The 16663-nt window shown below is 38.2% G+C and overlaps 1 protein-coding gene across 3 annotated transcripts in view; it reads left to right on the top strand.

Moving 5' to 3' along the window:
• Positions 1-16663, top strand: part of ADCY8 (adenylate cyclase 8) — a 263282-nt gene that overhangs the window by 36454 nt on the left and 210165 nt on the right. For all 3 annotated transcript variants that reach the window (XM_032760443.2, XM_032760446.2, XM_058443978.1), the window contains exon 2: positions 14682-14831. In XM_032760443.2, the coding sequence (XP_032616334.1) occupies positions 14682-14831 (150 nt within the window). The remainder of the gene's footprint in view (positions 1-14681; positions 14832-16663) is intronic.

Raw genomic sequence — 16663 nt, 5'->3', positions numbered from 1 at the left:
TGCCATTTTGGGGTATTTACTGTGTGTCAGGCAAACACTAAGTATTTTGTAGACAGCGCTTCCAATGGCCTCATTTAGCCTTTATAGCCACCCAGGAAGAATCCTCATGCACTGACTGCTAAGTTCCAATTCCTTTGATAATGATTTGACAAGTGCTGCTTCATTTTATGCTTTCAGTAACTTTAGGTCATAAGGATTTATTTTTTCTTTTGCATGTGAAGAGACTGTAATTTCACTGGAATATGAGATCTAGGGGGACGGAGATTGTTCTGTATCCCCTGAGCCAGGGTTAGTGTCTGGCACATAGTATATAATAGGTAACCAGTAAATTAAAAACTAAAATAGACTTAGAAGTTCTCAGAGGTGGAGTTTTGGAGTTAAATTCTGACCTCCAAACTCTGAAATCCCTAAACCACAGAATGATCTCAGCCAGTTGAGGGGGGAAGAAGTACACTTCCCTTCATCCCTGTGAGTGTCCATGAGAATCTAATTTAGCAGAGGCCTTCCCTAAAAGAAAGCTGCCTGGCTCACAGCCCTTTAGTCTCTCCCGCTGGAAGGACTGCATATTATTAGTCTATAAGCTCCAACAGGGCAGGATATGAATGTGTTTGGTCCACATACGTATAACCCTAGCACACTGCTTGACCTATAGGAGGCACTCAGTAAATATATGATGACTCTATGGATGAATAAGAAGCAGCACCATAATGAATAAATGCGAGCACTGTGCAAAGCACTGGGGCTAACAGAGTTCATAATGGGTGAGACTGATCACCAACATTTAAGGGCAATAGTAGATGACTATACAGAGTACAGGTCAAGAGATCAAAAAAGAAAAGAGTGATTGACCAAGATGAGGCTTGACCTCCATGAATTGAATAGAGGATTGTCAGATAGATGAGGAGGAAGCTGCAGAAAGAGCATGCTAGAAAAATAGTATGGCTTCAACAAAAAAGCATAGGAGGTGGAGTGGGAATGGGAGGTACATGTGAGACTTACAGGGGCAGAACAAAGAAAGATAAAGCTGGGGAGGGTGTTGGGAGGCAGATCACAGGCAACCTGTATGCTACACTGTGAAGTTCAGGCTTGCTGCAAATGCCCTGCCCTGTACCTACTGACTTCGCCTGTTCTTTGCTCGTGTAAACCTAATCCCTCTGTGGTACACTAGACTACATCCACCCTCTCACCTGCTCAAGGACTTCACTCTTGCAAATCGTCCCCCACCCCTTCCAGATAACTGTGAAGACCAAAAGGAAACTTTTTTTTCTCTGCAGTTACTCCAGCATGATGGGGGAGGAAAGGCTCGACAAGTCTTCCTGTTGTTGTTGTTGCTGTTGTTTGTTTTCATTTGCAAAGAGCCAGGCAGTAAATAAGTAAATATTTGAGGCTTTGCCAACCACATACTTAATTCCCCTCCCCCTCCTCTTCCTCTTCCTCTTCTCCTCCTCCACCTCCTCCTTCTTCTTCCACACTTCTTTAAAAATGTAATTATTCTTAGCTCGCCCATAATCTGTGGACCCTAGGAGAAACGCATGGATAAAACTCCTCCTTGTCTTCCCAGAACTCTCCAGGTTTTAAAATAAAGCCCTGTGTTCCAGTCAAACCAAGACAGTCAATCACCCTAGTACCACTTACTAGCTCTATTATTTAACCTCTCTGAGCCTCACTTTTCTTTTCTGTGAAATGGAGCTAATAAGCCCAAGCAGGGTTGCTATTGGACTGTCCATAAAATAGCATGTGCAAAGGCTAAAGCACAGGATCTGGAAAACAGTTGGAGTGTGTAAACAGAGGTTCTCCCCAAGTCCCCTTCTGAAGAGGTTAGCAGGATTTCTAAATGGTAGAATTAAGTCAGGCTGCGAAACACTCCTGGAATAACTATGGCTACTTGTTTTGTCCACTTCTCTGAGTACAATAGACATTTTGAATATGTTGATATGTTAAGCTACTTTGCATTAACATAATTTAACTTTAAAATTTGTGCAAAAATTTCTTCATCATTTTTACCTAGTCTATTTTTAAATGTTGTAATCACTTCTTTTATTTTTTCTCAATTATGGGCCTTCTTATTTTTAGCCTTTAACATTTTTACTTCTTCCTTAATGTTTGTGTGTGTGTGGGTGTGTGTGTCTGTGTGTGTCTGTGTGTGTGATGGTGTTTCACTCTTGTTGCCCAGGCTTGAGAGCAATGGCGCGATCTCAGCTCACTAGCTCACTGCAACCTCTACCTCCTGGGTTCAAGCAATTCTCCTGCCTCCGCCTTCCAAGTAGCTGGGATTACAGGCATCCACCACCATGCCCAGCTAATTTTTTTATTTTTAGTAGAGATGGGGTTTTGCCATGTTGACCAGGGTGGTCTTGAACTCCTGACCTCAGGTGATGCACTTGCCTTCACCATCCAAAGTGCTGGGATGCAGGCGTGAGCCACCATGCCCAGCCTTAGTTTTTTAAATTCATTTTGTTAAAAAACTTATATCCCTGTTCTTGTTCTTTTCATTCAGTTTTTCAAAATTCTTTCTGTTATCATTTGAAATGACTACTTTTTTCCCTTCTTACTTTGCAATTTCTGGGGATATTATTCTTGGAATTTAAGTTGTTAATAGAGGTTTTTCATCATTCAGTTTTACTTTTTTATTATATGCCAGCTAAGTTCAGCAGACCTCATGTTTTTTACCTTTTCTTAGATTTTTACTTAAGTTTACTACTTTATTGCTATGTTTTTTTTAAGCTTCACTACGAACTATTTATAATTCTTTCTCCAATTCAGTGTGTACTATTTATAAAGGGCAGGCAGGAAACATGGCCACAGAGCCAACAGCTGTGGGAAGAGCCCACGACCCTGGCAGAGGATGTTGGTGGGGACTCTTTGTCCTTCCTCTTGTCTCTGCAGCTACTCCTGTGGATTTTCTTCCTCTTTTATCCCTTTCTTCACTGAATCCTTAAAGAGTTTAACCTACGAGATAACTATTCCTCAAGTGGCCTTTCTATAACACATACCCGACCAAGTCACTTACCTGCTAAATCCCTTCAGTGGGTCACTGTAGTGACATATAGACAATGAAAACAATAATAATGACAATAACTGCAACCACAGTCAATACATATTGAGTAATGATTGTGTTACAGGTCTTCTGCTAATTTCATTGATTATCCAACATTTTGAGGAAGGTATTCCTGCTTTCCAGGTAAGAAAATTTGGGGGCCAAAAAAGTTGATTAACTGAGCCAAGTTTACATAACAAGTAAATGGCATTATTAGAAGCCCAAATTCTTAGCCACTAAGCTAAACTGTTAAGCTCTATGCGTAGCACAGCAAATCACACTTTTAGTATCCACTCCCGTAGTGAGGATAAGGACTTCCTACAGTCCCCTGGGGGTAAATGGCAGCAACAAGACTGAAGGCCACTCTGTCTGATCCCTAAGCACCCCCTCTACTCTTTTCCCTGCAGAGTGAATAATGGATATAAATGTTCTTTGTAAAGCACCATAAATATAGAAGACTTTAATACTCCATGGTCCTCTGGGATATTTCTTAACCTGGAGGAAGAACATCCATGGTGCATCACTTACCTAGAAATAAAATAGAAGAAAACTACACCATAAACTAGACTTTGGAAAAATAGATGGCCTCATATTTCCATATATATCTAACATTTATTGGGCATTTGTGATCTGCTAGACACATTCATATACACTATATATATATATAATGTATATATATAATATTTGCATATATTGTATGCGTATATATTAGATAGATAGATATACACACATGTATATATAGTATTAACCTCACTTCTATGAGGCAAGGGTTTATTCCCATTGGTCAGATCAGAAAGTTGAGGCTCATCGAGACATAAAGTGACTTGCCTAAATTCCCATAGCTAGCAAGTGGTGGAGCTGAGGGATGCAAACCCAGGTCTCTGATTACAAAAGCTCCAGCATCTGGCAGGTGCAAAGGTATTTAGTAGGAGGCTGCCCCACCCACTCTCTCAGGACCCCCACCTCCTGCAGATTCCAGACACCCTTGAGAGCTGTGGAGAGTGTCTAATCTCCTTCCAAGTTTTCTCCCTCACTCCTCGTCCTCAGGCTTTGAGTTGGAATAGCCCAGGTGGTAATCACCACTCCAGAATTTTTTAAGCTACTTGGCTTTGGGCAAATTACTCTCAGGGCCTTAGCTTTGCCATTTAAAGATAGAGATATTGTGATGTGCTTGAGAACACCTTTGTGAGGAAAGGGATAAACATACAGGCCCTAGACAGGAATGGGACCTAGTTCACAGTGAAATGCTCCATGAACGTCTTAACTGAATGAAGTAACTATTTTTATGATGCATTTGAAGACGCTTTCCCTGCCTTAGGTGGCTCTCTTTTATTTCCTAGAGCCAACTGGAAGCCAACCTGGTCTTCTAGACCATGCTGGAAAGGCCTGCAGACAACACGCACCTCCTTCCCAAGGCTCTTTTCCCTTTACCAGGCTCTAGAACTGATTTGTAACAATGGCCGAATCCTAGGGTGCATGTGGCGAGCCTGGATTTGTTGATGGGGTGAACTGTCGTTGTGTTAGTCCAGCAGAGACTCAGGCATGGGATTGGTGAGCACAGCTGTTATAATTCAGGCTCTGGCTCCCATTACCAGGGTTCACACCTCAGCCTTACCACTTGCACCATTCATTATCTCAAGCAAATGATTAAGCTTCAAGCTTCAGCTCCGGCATCTACAAAATGCTCATGTTATAGTGTCTACCATATTGGGCTATTGTGAAGACTAAATGAATTAAAATATGCAAGGCGCTTTGGATGATTCCTGGCACATATTAAGTGCTCTGCTCAACAAATGCTAGCTAGCTATTAGAGAATGAGGCCAACAGTTCTCCAGCCAGGCTCGTTTACCTGCATACATGAGACCTTTACCTACATTTTTCCCATACACCCAGCACATTGTGGCAAAATATTAAACCTGCTTCCTGCCTTGTCCAGTATTTATTTACTAAATTATACCCCTGTCTTCTGACTGGGCTTTGTTTTCTCTGAATATCAAAGGTCTCCATCAGATCCTAGCCAGGTCTTGCTTAGATCCCACCCTCCTGTACCCAATTCCCAGGCCTACCACTGTGGAACTGTTTAACTTTAGAGATGTTCCTTAACTTCTCTGATCCCAAGCTCCCACATATATAAAATAAACATAATAATGGCTCCTTCCTCACTGAAATTAAATAGGAACATGTATGAAAGGGACTTTGTAAAGTGTTCTGCACTTAATATAAACTCAATTAAAGTAAGTCATACTTGTTATTATTTAGTCTCCCAATTTCAGTTTTAACATTCTCCAAAATTTAGGATGAAACATCAGTCCTAAAGACAAACCAGGGTAAAAGATCCACAAAAGAAAGTATTGGAAAATATCCAAATGCAAATCAGTACTGGATTGCAACACATCATTCCTTTATTTTCTGTCTAAATGTTTAGAAGAAAATGAAATCAAGGCCCAGATCCAGTGATCACTTTCCCAGAGCTGGTCTTTCCACGTACACAATCGCACTTGAGTGGATGCTTCGGGGAGACCCAGAAATAGGTGGAAGTATCTTCTTTCCGCTCTGAATAAAGCAGGCCTTTTTAGCCTTCAACAGCGTGGGCTGCAGATTGTGGGGATGTTCCTTGTACAAAGTGTGCTATGAAGAAAATATAGTGCAACTTCCTGTGGCACCAGAAAACACACAGTGAGTGCAGAGTGGAGAGGAGGGGCCCCTCAGGACACCCCAGGGAGCTATCCCCCTTTCTCACCTCCACTCTGGGGAGTTAGGCCCTTAAAACACAAATCCTATATCAATGGGGAAGCTGGCTCTGTGAGTGTTTCCAACTTTGAACTCCCTGGCATCAAACAGCAGCGCCCATGCTGTCTCTATCACCCCAGCTTCATGGAAAACATTTCCACTCCTGGGGTTGGGGGAACAAGAAGGGGAAAGTGAGGAGGGAATCTTCTTTCTGTTCCAGAAGAATTCATAGAAGACTTCTCACCTCAGAGTGACAACTTTCCACTTTCAGGTGATCACAAAACTGGACCAAAGAGGTGGGCAATTGGAATTCACTCATGTTATTGTTGCAACTTGGTTAGATTCAGCAAGTGTATGAAGCACTGGGATGCTAGGCCCTGTGCTAGGAGATAAGAGACAGTGGACACAAGCTCTGCCCTGGGGGAGTTCAGATTGAGTAAGGTTGATGAACATATAAAAAGGAGATCAAAGTTCAGTGTTATACGTGATCATCAGGTCATTGACATGACTCAGAGAATTCTTCATGCCAGTCTATGGACCCACTGCAGCAGATTGACTTGGGAGCGTCCTAAAAATAAAGTTCTCCAAGACTGCATCCCTGGATATTTGTATTCAGTGGGTCTCAGAATGGCCAAAGGATCTTCATTTTTTTTTTTAAGTAGAACTTGCTGGGAATCATCTTTGTCTCTTCTCTTTTCTATGTAGTCCACAAAAAATCCACCAGCAAATCCTGTTGTCTCCTCCCGTGGAATACATTCAGGGTTTGGCCCTATCTCATCACCTGCATAATTCCCACTGTGGTCCAAGTCAAAATCTCTTTTCAAGGGACTCTTGGAAGCAGCCTCTAACTTGTCTCCCTGACTGTCCTTGCTGCACTACTGTCTGTTTTCTTCACAGTAGCACTTTGGATGATCACTTCAAGAAATGATTCTTGAAACATGGATGGTAGGTCATGTTTCCAAGTGCTAAGAACTTTGCAGGGCCTTCCCATCTCATGGAGAGAAAAGCCTCAAGACCCTCCATGGTCTGGCCCTTTGAGACCTTTCAGAGTCTGCTTCTGAAAGCTTTTCCCCAGGCTCCCACAAGGCTCTCTGCTCCAGCCACAGTGGGCCTCATGCTGGGCTGGACTGGGTTCTTGCTTCTCCTGCCTCAGAACCTTGGAACTTTTCTGTGCCTGGAATGCTCTTCCCAAGTGAGCATGACTCCCTCACTTCTTTCAGGTCTTTGCTCAAATGTCTTCTTATCAGAGAGGCCTTCTCTGAACTCCCTTTAAATTAGCAGTCTCACTCCTGTGCCATCACTTTCCATCCCGCTTATGCTGCTGTATTATTCTTCATGGCATTTATCACACTCTCATACTACCACCACCACCATGTGTTAAATATTCCTTGGTTTACTTGCTTATTGCCCATCTCCCACCATTAGAACAACAGCAGGACATTACCTGCTTTATACATTGCCAGTTTATAAAACTCGTTCCATAAATAATTTCAAATGGATTAATTAATAGAAGTGAGGGGTTAGGAAGGCTTTTCAAATATAGTTTACAAATGTGTAAGGGCAGGAAAAAATGATTAATAAATATTTCTCAAGTATCTCACACCTAGCACATCAACTCTGGGTCAGAGGTGGCTTACAGATAGGATGGGACCCGAGGGATCCAGGTAGAGCCATAGGTTGGAGGGATTACAAAGCACAACCAATCTGAGATGGTCATCACCGTACGCACTTAACCCTTCATAGAACTACCAATCTGCTACTGCCACAGTGGAGTGGTATTTCCTTCAAAACATTTAGTAACAATTAGTAATAATTGAGCAGTTCAGGCATTTTTAGATAATTACTAGATACTAAAACCCAAACACTTATTTTTCAAGTTATTTGTGAGGTCAGTTACTGGCCAAGATCAGGAGACTGTCTGGATGGTCTTTTCTGCATTCTGTTTTTTCCCATTGATTCCAGACCTCAGCATTTGTTCTACTGAATGTGTAAGTTTTGAACATCCTGCTCTGCTTCTCAGACTCTCAGTCATCTCTTTTGGAATCTGCAAATGCTCCCAGGAAGGAAGAAGCCCCAAATGCTAGGGTCACCTGTCTAAGCATAGATCCTGACACCTTACGGGTTTGTACTGCCTTGTTAGATCTCCACAACTGAGTTTGTTTGAATAACTTATTCTTCCTATTTCAGTACACACACAGATACATACACATTTACACAAGTGCCTGCAGACTTATGTATTTTTTATTTATATATGCATATGTATATGTATATGTATATATATTTCTTCATATTTTAAGCATTAGGATCACATTGAATTTATAGATTTGTATGTTAAGTGCAGTTTAAAATATTACATTTTACTTAATTCATCAGAGATTTGCTAATGTCATTAAGTATTTTTAAATGCAATTTTATATTCTTTTTATTTACACAGACTACAGTTTATTCAGCCATTTCCCTTACTGTTAAAAATATGCAGTTTCCATGTATAAATTTTTCATGAATAAAGTAACAATGAATATTCCCTAATAGAAGTTTCTAATGTTCTGTCTGATGATCTCCTAAAGACAGATTTCTAGAGGTTGGGTCCGTGGGTCGAAAGAAATGAGTCAAATTTTGCAACATGTTGCAAATTTTCTTCTCATAAATATTACAGTAAAGTTTCTTCATATCAGCAAGTTATCAGACTGGTTTTGTTAATAAGAACCAGTTTTCTTTAATTTGAGACTTTGCTCACATTTTTCTGCTTAGATTAGAGCAGTATTCCCCTTTATTTTCCTCTTTTAATAGTCTCATCGTCCACATTTAGCTCTAATCCATTGGCACTTATTTTTGCATATAGTATGAGGTGACTATCAGTCCATTTTTTTTTTCCCTGTAGTTGACCAATTATGTTTTTTGGGAAAATTTTCTTTCCCATTAAACCTTTGATCTTTGAGCTACATGTATCATGTACAAACTTGTTACAATTTTTATTGTTTGTTTCTATACAGTATACTCTACTTTATTCCATTAATTTTGCAGTTGAGTTTTTCTCTGCTGTGACAGTTTAAATTATCACAGCATTATAGTACATGTTACCTTCCGGTTGGTGAACACCCCCCTCTAATTTTTGTTAAAAATTTCTTTGATATTCTAACTCATGTATTCTTTCAAATATATTTTTAAATCACCTTTCAAGTTCCAAATAAAAATTCCATATGGGATTTCGATTGTAATAATATTAAAGCTGTAAATCATCTTGAGTCATGTATATATATATATATATATATATATATATATATATATATATATATAGTTACACATTATAACTATTAACATAGTTAATAATAGTTAGCATTTTTAACAGAAATACCTCTCTTCTTTATCTTTTGTAAAGTCATGTACTTTTTTTCTTTTCTAGCTCTCACGCAATTGTTAGTATTGTTTTAGAATAGTTTTGTTGTTTTATCTTACCAACGCTATTGTAAGATCATTGTTCTGGTATATTTTATAAATGATGATTACTGGTACATAGGAAAGCTATTCACCCATTCATGTATTTATTTATCAAATATCTAGAACTTATTAAGTGCTGAGCAATTAACTGACACTATGCTGAGCATTTATTTACTGTGCTGGATGCTAGTTGCCCATTAATGGCTAAAACAAACATCATCTCTGTATTATTAGAACTCACAATCCAGTGCGGCAGATAGGCATCAAGTAACCAAGCAAGCAAATAATATATAATTACAATTTGTGATAAATTCACAGGGTGCAGGAATAAAGTATAGCAGGGAAATCCTACTTTGATATAGTGATCAGGGAGTGTCTATCTGAGAAAACTATAATAAAGCCAAGAACAGAAGGATAAGAGGAATCAGCAAGGCAAGAAGTATGGGGAGTAGTGTGCAAAGAAGAGGAAACAACATTTGAATGTCCCAAAAATGGTAAAAATCTAATGAAGGAATGGAAAGTAACAGAAATCAGATTGGTTAGAGCAAAATGAGTAAGTGAGGAAACGTACAAAACGGTCTTGAAGAAGATCAAACGATCCTCATTGTCATGATGGGAAGTTTTCATTTTAATATTTTAACAATATATTATATTATAATAGGTACACTACATGCACATATACAAAAACCAAAAAGGTAGAGTTTAAAAACCCAGACTTCAGTTTCTGTCCCCAGCATTACCCAATAACTTCTTGAGTGTGTCTGTGCATTTAAAAATGATAGTACATGTTAGTTCTTTCCTTCTCCCACACCCACTTTTCAACTGGATGGATTTATAATATGACCAATCCTCTGTTTAGGGTCATTTAAGTTATTTCTAATTATTTATTACTGTAAATGATGTTATCATATCCTTTGATCTTTGCACATGGGTGGTCATATTTATGAAATAAGAATTAGGATTACTGAACTCATGTGTAGAAATATTGTCAATTTTTACAGATATTGCCAAATTCACACATTTCACCAACTAGGTATAAGAGTGACTATTTTCCCCACAACCTAGCCAGTATGAAATGTTAGTAATCTGGGAAATTGATAGTAAAATCATAATGGGAGACCATTCTGTATCCACCAGGTTAGCACTGAGTATTCCCACTCCACACCCCAGAGTCACCTTTGCACATGTGCCCCAGGAACACGCCCACAATGTTCAGAGCAGCATTTTCCACAAGAGACTGGCAATGGAAATAATCAGAATGCCCACGAGTAGTGGAACAGATAAATGTTTTGTGATGTATTAAGTACTATTTAGCAGTAAAAATAAAGGAACTATCAATGTATGCATCAAAATGAATAAAGAAAATAATGTTTAGTAAAAAATATGATTCCAATGATATAAAATTTAAAAACAACTGAAGTCAAACTAAGCAATATGAGAGATTTTCAGAATGTTCATGCCCACTTGACTTCACAGGATCAGTGATTACTCACAGTTGTTTATGTAACTGGATTTAAATGATGGGTTTATGGTAAGAAAATACGGATTTCAAAATTTTTGCACCAAAATAAACTTACACAAATGTTACAACGTGTCTAAATAGGATTCAACTTGAGATACCAAAAAGGATAAGGTATCAGTTACAAAAGAACCCCTATCAGAGCAACATGAATTCTGCTAAAATTGAAGTAAGGACAAATGTCAAATTGATGGGGAAGCTTTGGTGGAAGAATGGTGAAATCACTGGTGCTTTACAAAGGTTCATAGAAAGAATTCCCCAGAGAAATCAGCAGTTTACGAATGGATCACTCATTTTAAGAATGGATGAGATGATGTTGAAGACGTAAAGCCCACAGGGCAGACAATCCACATCAATCTGTGAAGAAAAAGTTAACTGTATTCATGTCCTAATTGAAGAGGGCCAACAATTAACGGCAGAAACAATAGCCAATACCATCGACATCTTAATTAGTTCATCTTACACAATTCTGGCTGAACAATGAAAGTTGATCAAACTCTGCTTGATGGGTACCAAAATCTATGTGCCCAAATCAGCTGCGGACAAGAGCAGAGCTTCCAGTGGACATTTTAAACAAGTAGGATCAAGATCCTGAAGCATTTCTTTGAAACACTGTAACAGGAGATGAAACCTGGTTTTCAAAATTTGCTGAGGCTAACTTCAGGTCCTATCCTAAGATGATATTTTACAAATTTTCAATATGTGCCTTAAAAGAATTTCTACTATCTAATTATTGAATAGCATGTTTGTATTAGTCCGTTTTCATGCGGTTGATAAAGACATACCTGAGACTGGGTAATTTATAAAGAAAAAGAGGTTTAATGGACTCACAGTTCCACGTGGCTGCGGAAGCCTCACAATCATGGCAGAAGGAGAAAGGCACATCTTACATGGTGGCAGGCAAGACAGAATGAAAGCCAAGTGAAAGAAGAAATCTCTTATAAAACCATCAGATATTTTAAGACTTATTCATTACCACGAGAACAGTATGGGGGAAACCATGACCATGATTCAAGATGAGATTTTGGTAGGGACACAGCCAAACCATATCAATGTTTCATTTCAAGGTTGTTAATCATATGAGCTTTCCAAATTGTCTCTATCTTTGCTGACATTTTAATCTGTTTGGTATATAAACTGCTGAAAATTGTGTTAAAAGAGACCACTATGACTATAGATTTATAAATAATTACATAGACTTTTATCTTATTTTGCAGTGTATATTTTGAGGCTATTTTATTAAATGTGTCCATGTTCAAAATTTTTATGTATTTCTGATGTATTAAACCCTTTATTATTGTATAATGACCCTACTTATCTCTAGTAATGCCCTTTTCAAAAAATTATCTTTAGTCTGGTATTTATACAACAAAGCCAGCTTTATTCTGTTTTGACTTCCAAATTTTTATATCAATATATTTTAGAACTATATGTTACAAATAGGACATATAATATTTCTTTTTATCTAATCTGAAAATCTTTATCATAACTGAAGAATATGTCTCCTATATGTAACATTTTTATCTGACTGTTTTCAAGATTTTGTTTTTTTAGCATTTTGATTATGATGTGCCCAGGAATAGTTTTGTTCACAGTTATCCTATGTAGGGTTTGCTAAGATTATTGAACCTGTAAATATGTATCTTTATAAAATTTATAAGAATTGCATTATGTCTTTAAACAAATTAGTTTAGCCCCATTCTCTCTTTCCTTTCCTTCTGAGAATCCAATCATATATATGTTAGGCCTTTCAATGTTATCACACAAACTACTAAAACCTTTTCATAAATCATTTAAAAAAAATTTTTTTGGCTGACTGTGGTGGCTCACACATGTAATCCCAGCACTTTGGGAGGCCCAGGCAGGCAAATCCCCTGAGGTCAGGACATCAAGACCGGCCTGGCCAACATAGGAAAACCTCATCTCTACTAAAAATACAAAAATTAGCCACATGTGGTGCTGCACACATGTAATTCCAGCTACTCGGGAGGCTGAGGCAGGAGAATTGCTTGAATTTGGGAGGCAGAGGTTGCAGTGAGCCAAGATTGTGCTACTGCACTCCTGCCTGGGCGACAGAGTGAGATTCTATCTCAAATATATATATATATATATGCCAGGCACAATTGCTCACGCCTGTAATCCCAGCATTTTCGGAGGTCAAGGTGGATAGATCACTTGAGGTCAGGAGTTTGAGACCTACCAGCCTGGCCAACATGGTGAAACCCCATCTCTACTAAAAATACAAAAATTAGCTGAGCGTGGTAGTACACACCTGTAATCCCAGCTACTCAGGAGGCTGAGGCAGGAGAATCACTTGAACCCGAGAAGTGGAGGTTGCAGTGAACCAATATCACACTACTGCACTCCAGCCTGGGTGATGGAGTGAGACTCCGTATTAAAAAAAAGTATATAAAGATATATTTTTATTTATTAATATATATTATTAAATAATATTTATTTATTATTTTTTCAAAATGGTTATATTCTATTGGCATAGTTCCAAATTTACTGATTCTTCCGTCATCTATGTTCTGCTCTTAATATCCAGTTGGTTCAGATATTTTGTTTTTTCAGTTCTGAAATTTTCTTTTTTTGAGGTTTCTATTTCTTTTCTTATTTCTTATCTTTTCATTCACTGCTAAAATATTTACTTTCAGTGAATTTCATTCACTGCTAGAATGTCACTGAGCAAAGTTGTGAGAACTATTATAATCTCAGCCTGCTGATTCCAACATCTGGGTCAGATCAGAATAGATGTCTACTGACTCTTTTCTCTTGAGATTGAGTCACATTTTAATGTTTATTTTTATGTCACAGAATTCTGTGCTATGTTCTGGACATTGTGAATGCTCTATAGTTAAGACTGAATTATCTTCCAGTCCCCGGGAAATAGTGATTTTTGTTTTGTTCTGTTTCACTTCAGCAGGTAATTAACTTGATTGAAATCAAAAGAAAGTCTTTGTCTTTTGGACTGCAGTTCAAATATCAGTTCAGTTATTTTATCCTTAACTCAATTGCTTACTGTCTTCCCTATGCATATGTGGTTCAGATAAGAGGTTATAAAACAATTTTAGGTTTTCTTTCACCAGGTTCTTTTCTTTTTGGAATTCTCCTCCCACTTTCTGGAAGCTACAGTGGTCTGGAACTCTGTTCTTTGCTTCTTCAAGCACCTGCGTTTTCTATTGGAGTTATAGCTACCACACACTGCATGAGCTGTGGCCTGTTCTCAGGCTAAAGCCATAAAAACAAAGAAATTCAGACTATGTTGTTCATTTCTTCCATGTGTTGACCCCTCTTCAAGAATCTGTCTGCTTTTCTTGACTGAAGAGTAGTTAGAAAGGGGGCAAATGAAAAAGTAGGAAGCCCAATTTAAGAGTCCAGGAAGCATATTTTGATGCCTAGAAATAGAATAATGGAAGTGGAGATGAAAAGCAATAGAAAAACGTGTTTGTTTTCTTGAGTTAGAAACAAGACTTGGATTCTATCAAAGAAGACCTGAGAACACCAGAGTCTAAATATAGTAGTCAATGTATTCGAAGGCAAAGGTATTCAATGGATTCCTTTCCTGTTAATTCTTAGTCTCTTCTTTTTATTCCCACCAGATTCTCCAGCCCCTTAAAAGTCAGAAGCTTTTGCTGGTGAAAGGGAGAGAGATAAGGTGGAGTGAAGAAGCCAACCGGATTCCCTCTTTTTCACAGCAGGTTTCCCATGAAGACCCCAGTCTAAACCTGGGGAGAAAGAAGCCTTAAATTGGAGAAAGTGGTGAAAGAAGCCCTCTCCAAAGGGATGACATTTGCCTCAAGATCTGAATGAAGGGCATAGTTCTACAAACATGCGATTAAACATGTGGATTACTACATTAGGATTACCTTGGAAATTCATATTTATTTGTGTATCTTATTGTTGCTTGTAATTAGCTTTTGTTTTAAGCACCTGACCAGACTCTGTTTGTTTTAGGTTGTGGCCCAGGCAGTGTTATTCATGTGTATGAACACAGCTGGAATCTTCATCAGTTACCTGTCAGATCGGGCCCAACGCCAAGCTTTCCTGGAGACTCGGAGGTGTGTGGAGGCCAGGCTGCGCCTGGAGACAGAGAACCAAAGACAGGTACCAACTGACAAGGCTGTGTGTTTAGGTTATTACCTAGCCAGTCTCTAAATTATATGGAGCTACTGTTTTACTCCCAAACATGTCCTGACTTGCAAGTGTTCTCTTAAAGTTTATGTCACAGGATTCCAGAGTCTGAAATAGTTGTGTTAGACTTACAGGTCAAAATGGGTTGGTCTTATTCTCCACACTCAATTCATCATTCCCCATAAGAAATAAAGAGGTTACAGTCACAAATTTATTTTCTGACACCTTACACTGACATCTGTGTTTGTGAACAAGATCATGATTCCTCAAAATCATCAGCATGCCCATCTTTGACCCTCTTTCTTTTAAACTGTAAATGCGTTATTTCAGATAATTTTTTTTCTGTTTACCAATTCAAATTAGAGTGAGCACATAGAAGAATCTTACACGTCTAGTCTCTAAAACCACAACCTGATTTTTAGAAGAGATGTACACAAAAAAGTCCCGTGGACATGATGCCAACATCAAAATAAGGGATACAGTAGGAAAAGAAGTTGGATTGCAGGGGGCAATAATGTGTTCCAATTTGGAGAGGTTAAGATAAAAGAATTTTTTGGACATCCTGATTGGGTGGATATTATAGGAACTTAAAAGTAGCTTTGGCCTCAAATAATATATTTCTCCAAAATTAAATTTATTTTCAAAGAATAAAGATTTGTCCCTATTAAAGATATTTATATATTTTAAGTCCATGAATACCTTTGTTCTGAACACAATTTTCCAAGGGGAATATCAAGAATGTGTTGAAAACTGGTTTTAGTATCAACTAATAGCATCCCAAGTATATATGCTCTTGGAAATTTTATGCTTGTAGATATATTATCTCTACAATACTAGACCTTTTTTGACTAAGCCCTTTTTCTTACAGTTATGTCTTATTATTTATAATACAGCACATTTCTTATTTAAGACTTTAGGCAATAATAGTTTGCAAAAATCATAAAGAAAGTAGCAGAGAAAGACTCAACATTTTCTTCATGATTAATTTGCATCAAGTCACCAGGAAGTCAGGGATCTTTGAAGTGAGTGAAGCCAGGTCCGTGTGACTCTGATGGATGAGACGGACACGTAGGGCCCACCTGACAGGACTAAACTCCCACTGCCATCTGCTGTCGCCCAGGGCAGAGGAAACTACTGAGTTTTCAGATCTTACTTTGACTTTACAAAATTCAGAATAAGGAATTTCTAAGTTACTGCCTAAAATAATTCTGGAACCTCATAGTAGTTTCTCTGAATAGCCCTTGGAATAATTAAGAAACATAACATTAAGAAAGAAAACACCTTGTACAATAAACATGAGTATCTCCCAAGACTATTGTATTATGTTCCTGTGCAAAACAGATCAGTTGCCAGACTGGCATGTCACTCTTTCCATGGGATCTGTGCCAATTCAGAGAATGCTGCCATATTAATAATTTATTCAACTGTTCTTAATGCTTTGTCACAACAAGAGCTGAAATTGTGGGTGAGTTGTATGGTATGCCTCTTATTTAGTGTTTATGATATATTGAAGACACTAAAAAATATTGCCTTACCATCTCCATAAGACTTTTTGCTTCTTTTCTCATCCTTCAAGTTGGGTGTCTTGGAATCACTGTGATTTAATAATCTACAGTTGTGGAGGAATCATCCACCATTCTCTCTAATCTTTATTTTTTTTAAGTTGGCAGAAGGAGGAAGAAAATAATAATATACAGAGGTAAGAGAAAGTGACAACTAGAATTTAATGAAAAGACCACTAGAGTTTGGGTCATGGCTCTTATTACTTCCTAGTTGGGCCACCTAAGCTATTTAACTTTCCACCA

This window comes from Hylobates moloch, unplaced genomic scaffold (genome assembly GCF_009828535.3).
Source record: "Hylobates moloch isolate HMO894 unplaced genomic scaffold, HMol_V3 SCAFFOLD_9, whole genome shotgun sequence".
In the NCBI taxonomy this organism is placed as follows: Eukaryota; Metazoa; Chordata; class Mammalia; order Primates; family Hylobatidae; genus Hylobates; species Hylobates moloch.
The sequence above is the reverse complement of the archived record's forward strand: the minus strand, read 5'-3'. Positions and strand labels throughout refer to the sequence as shown.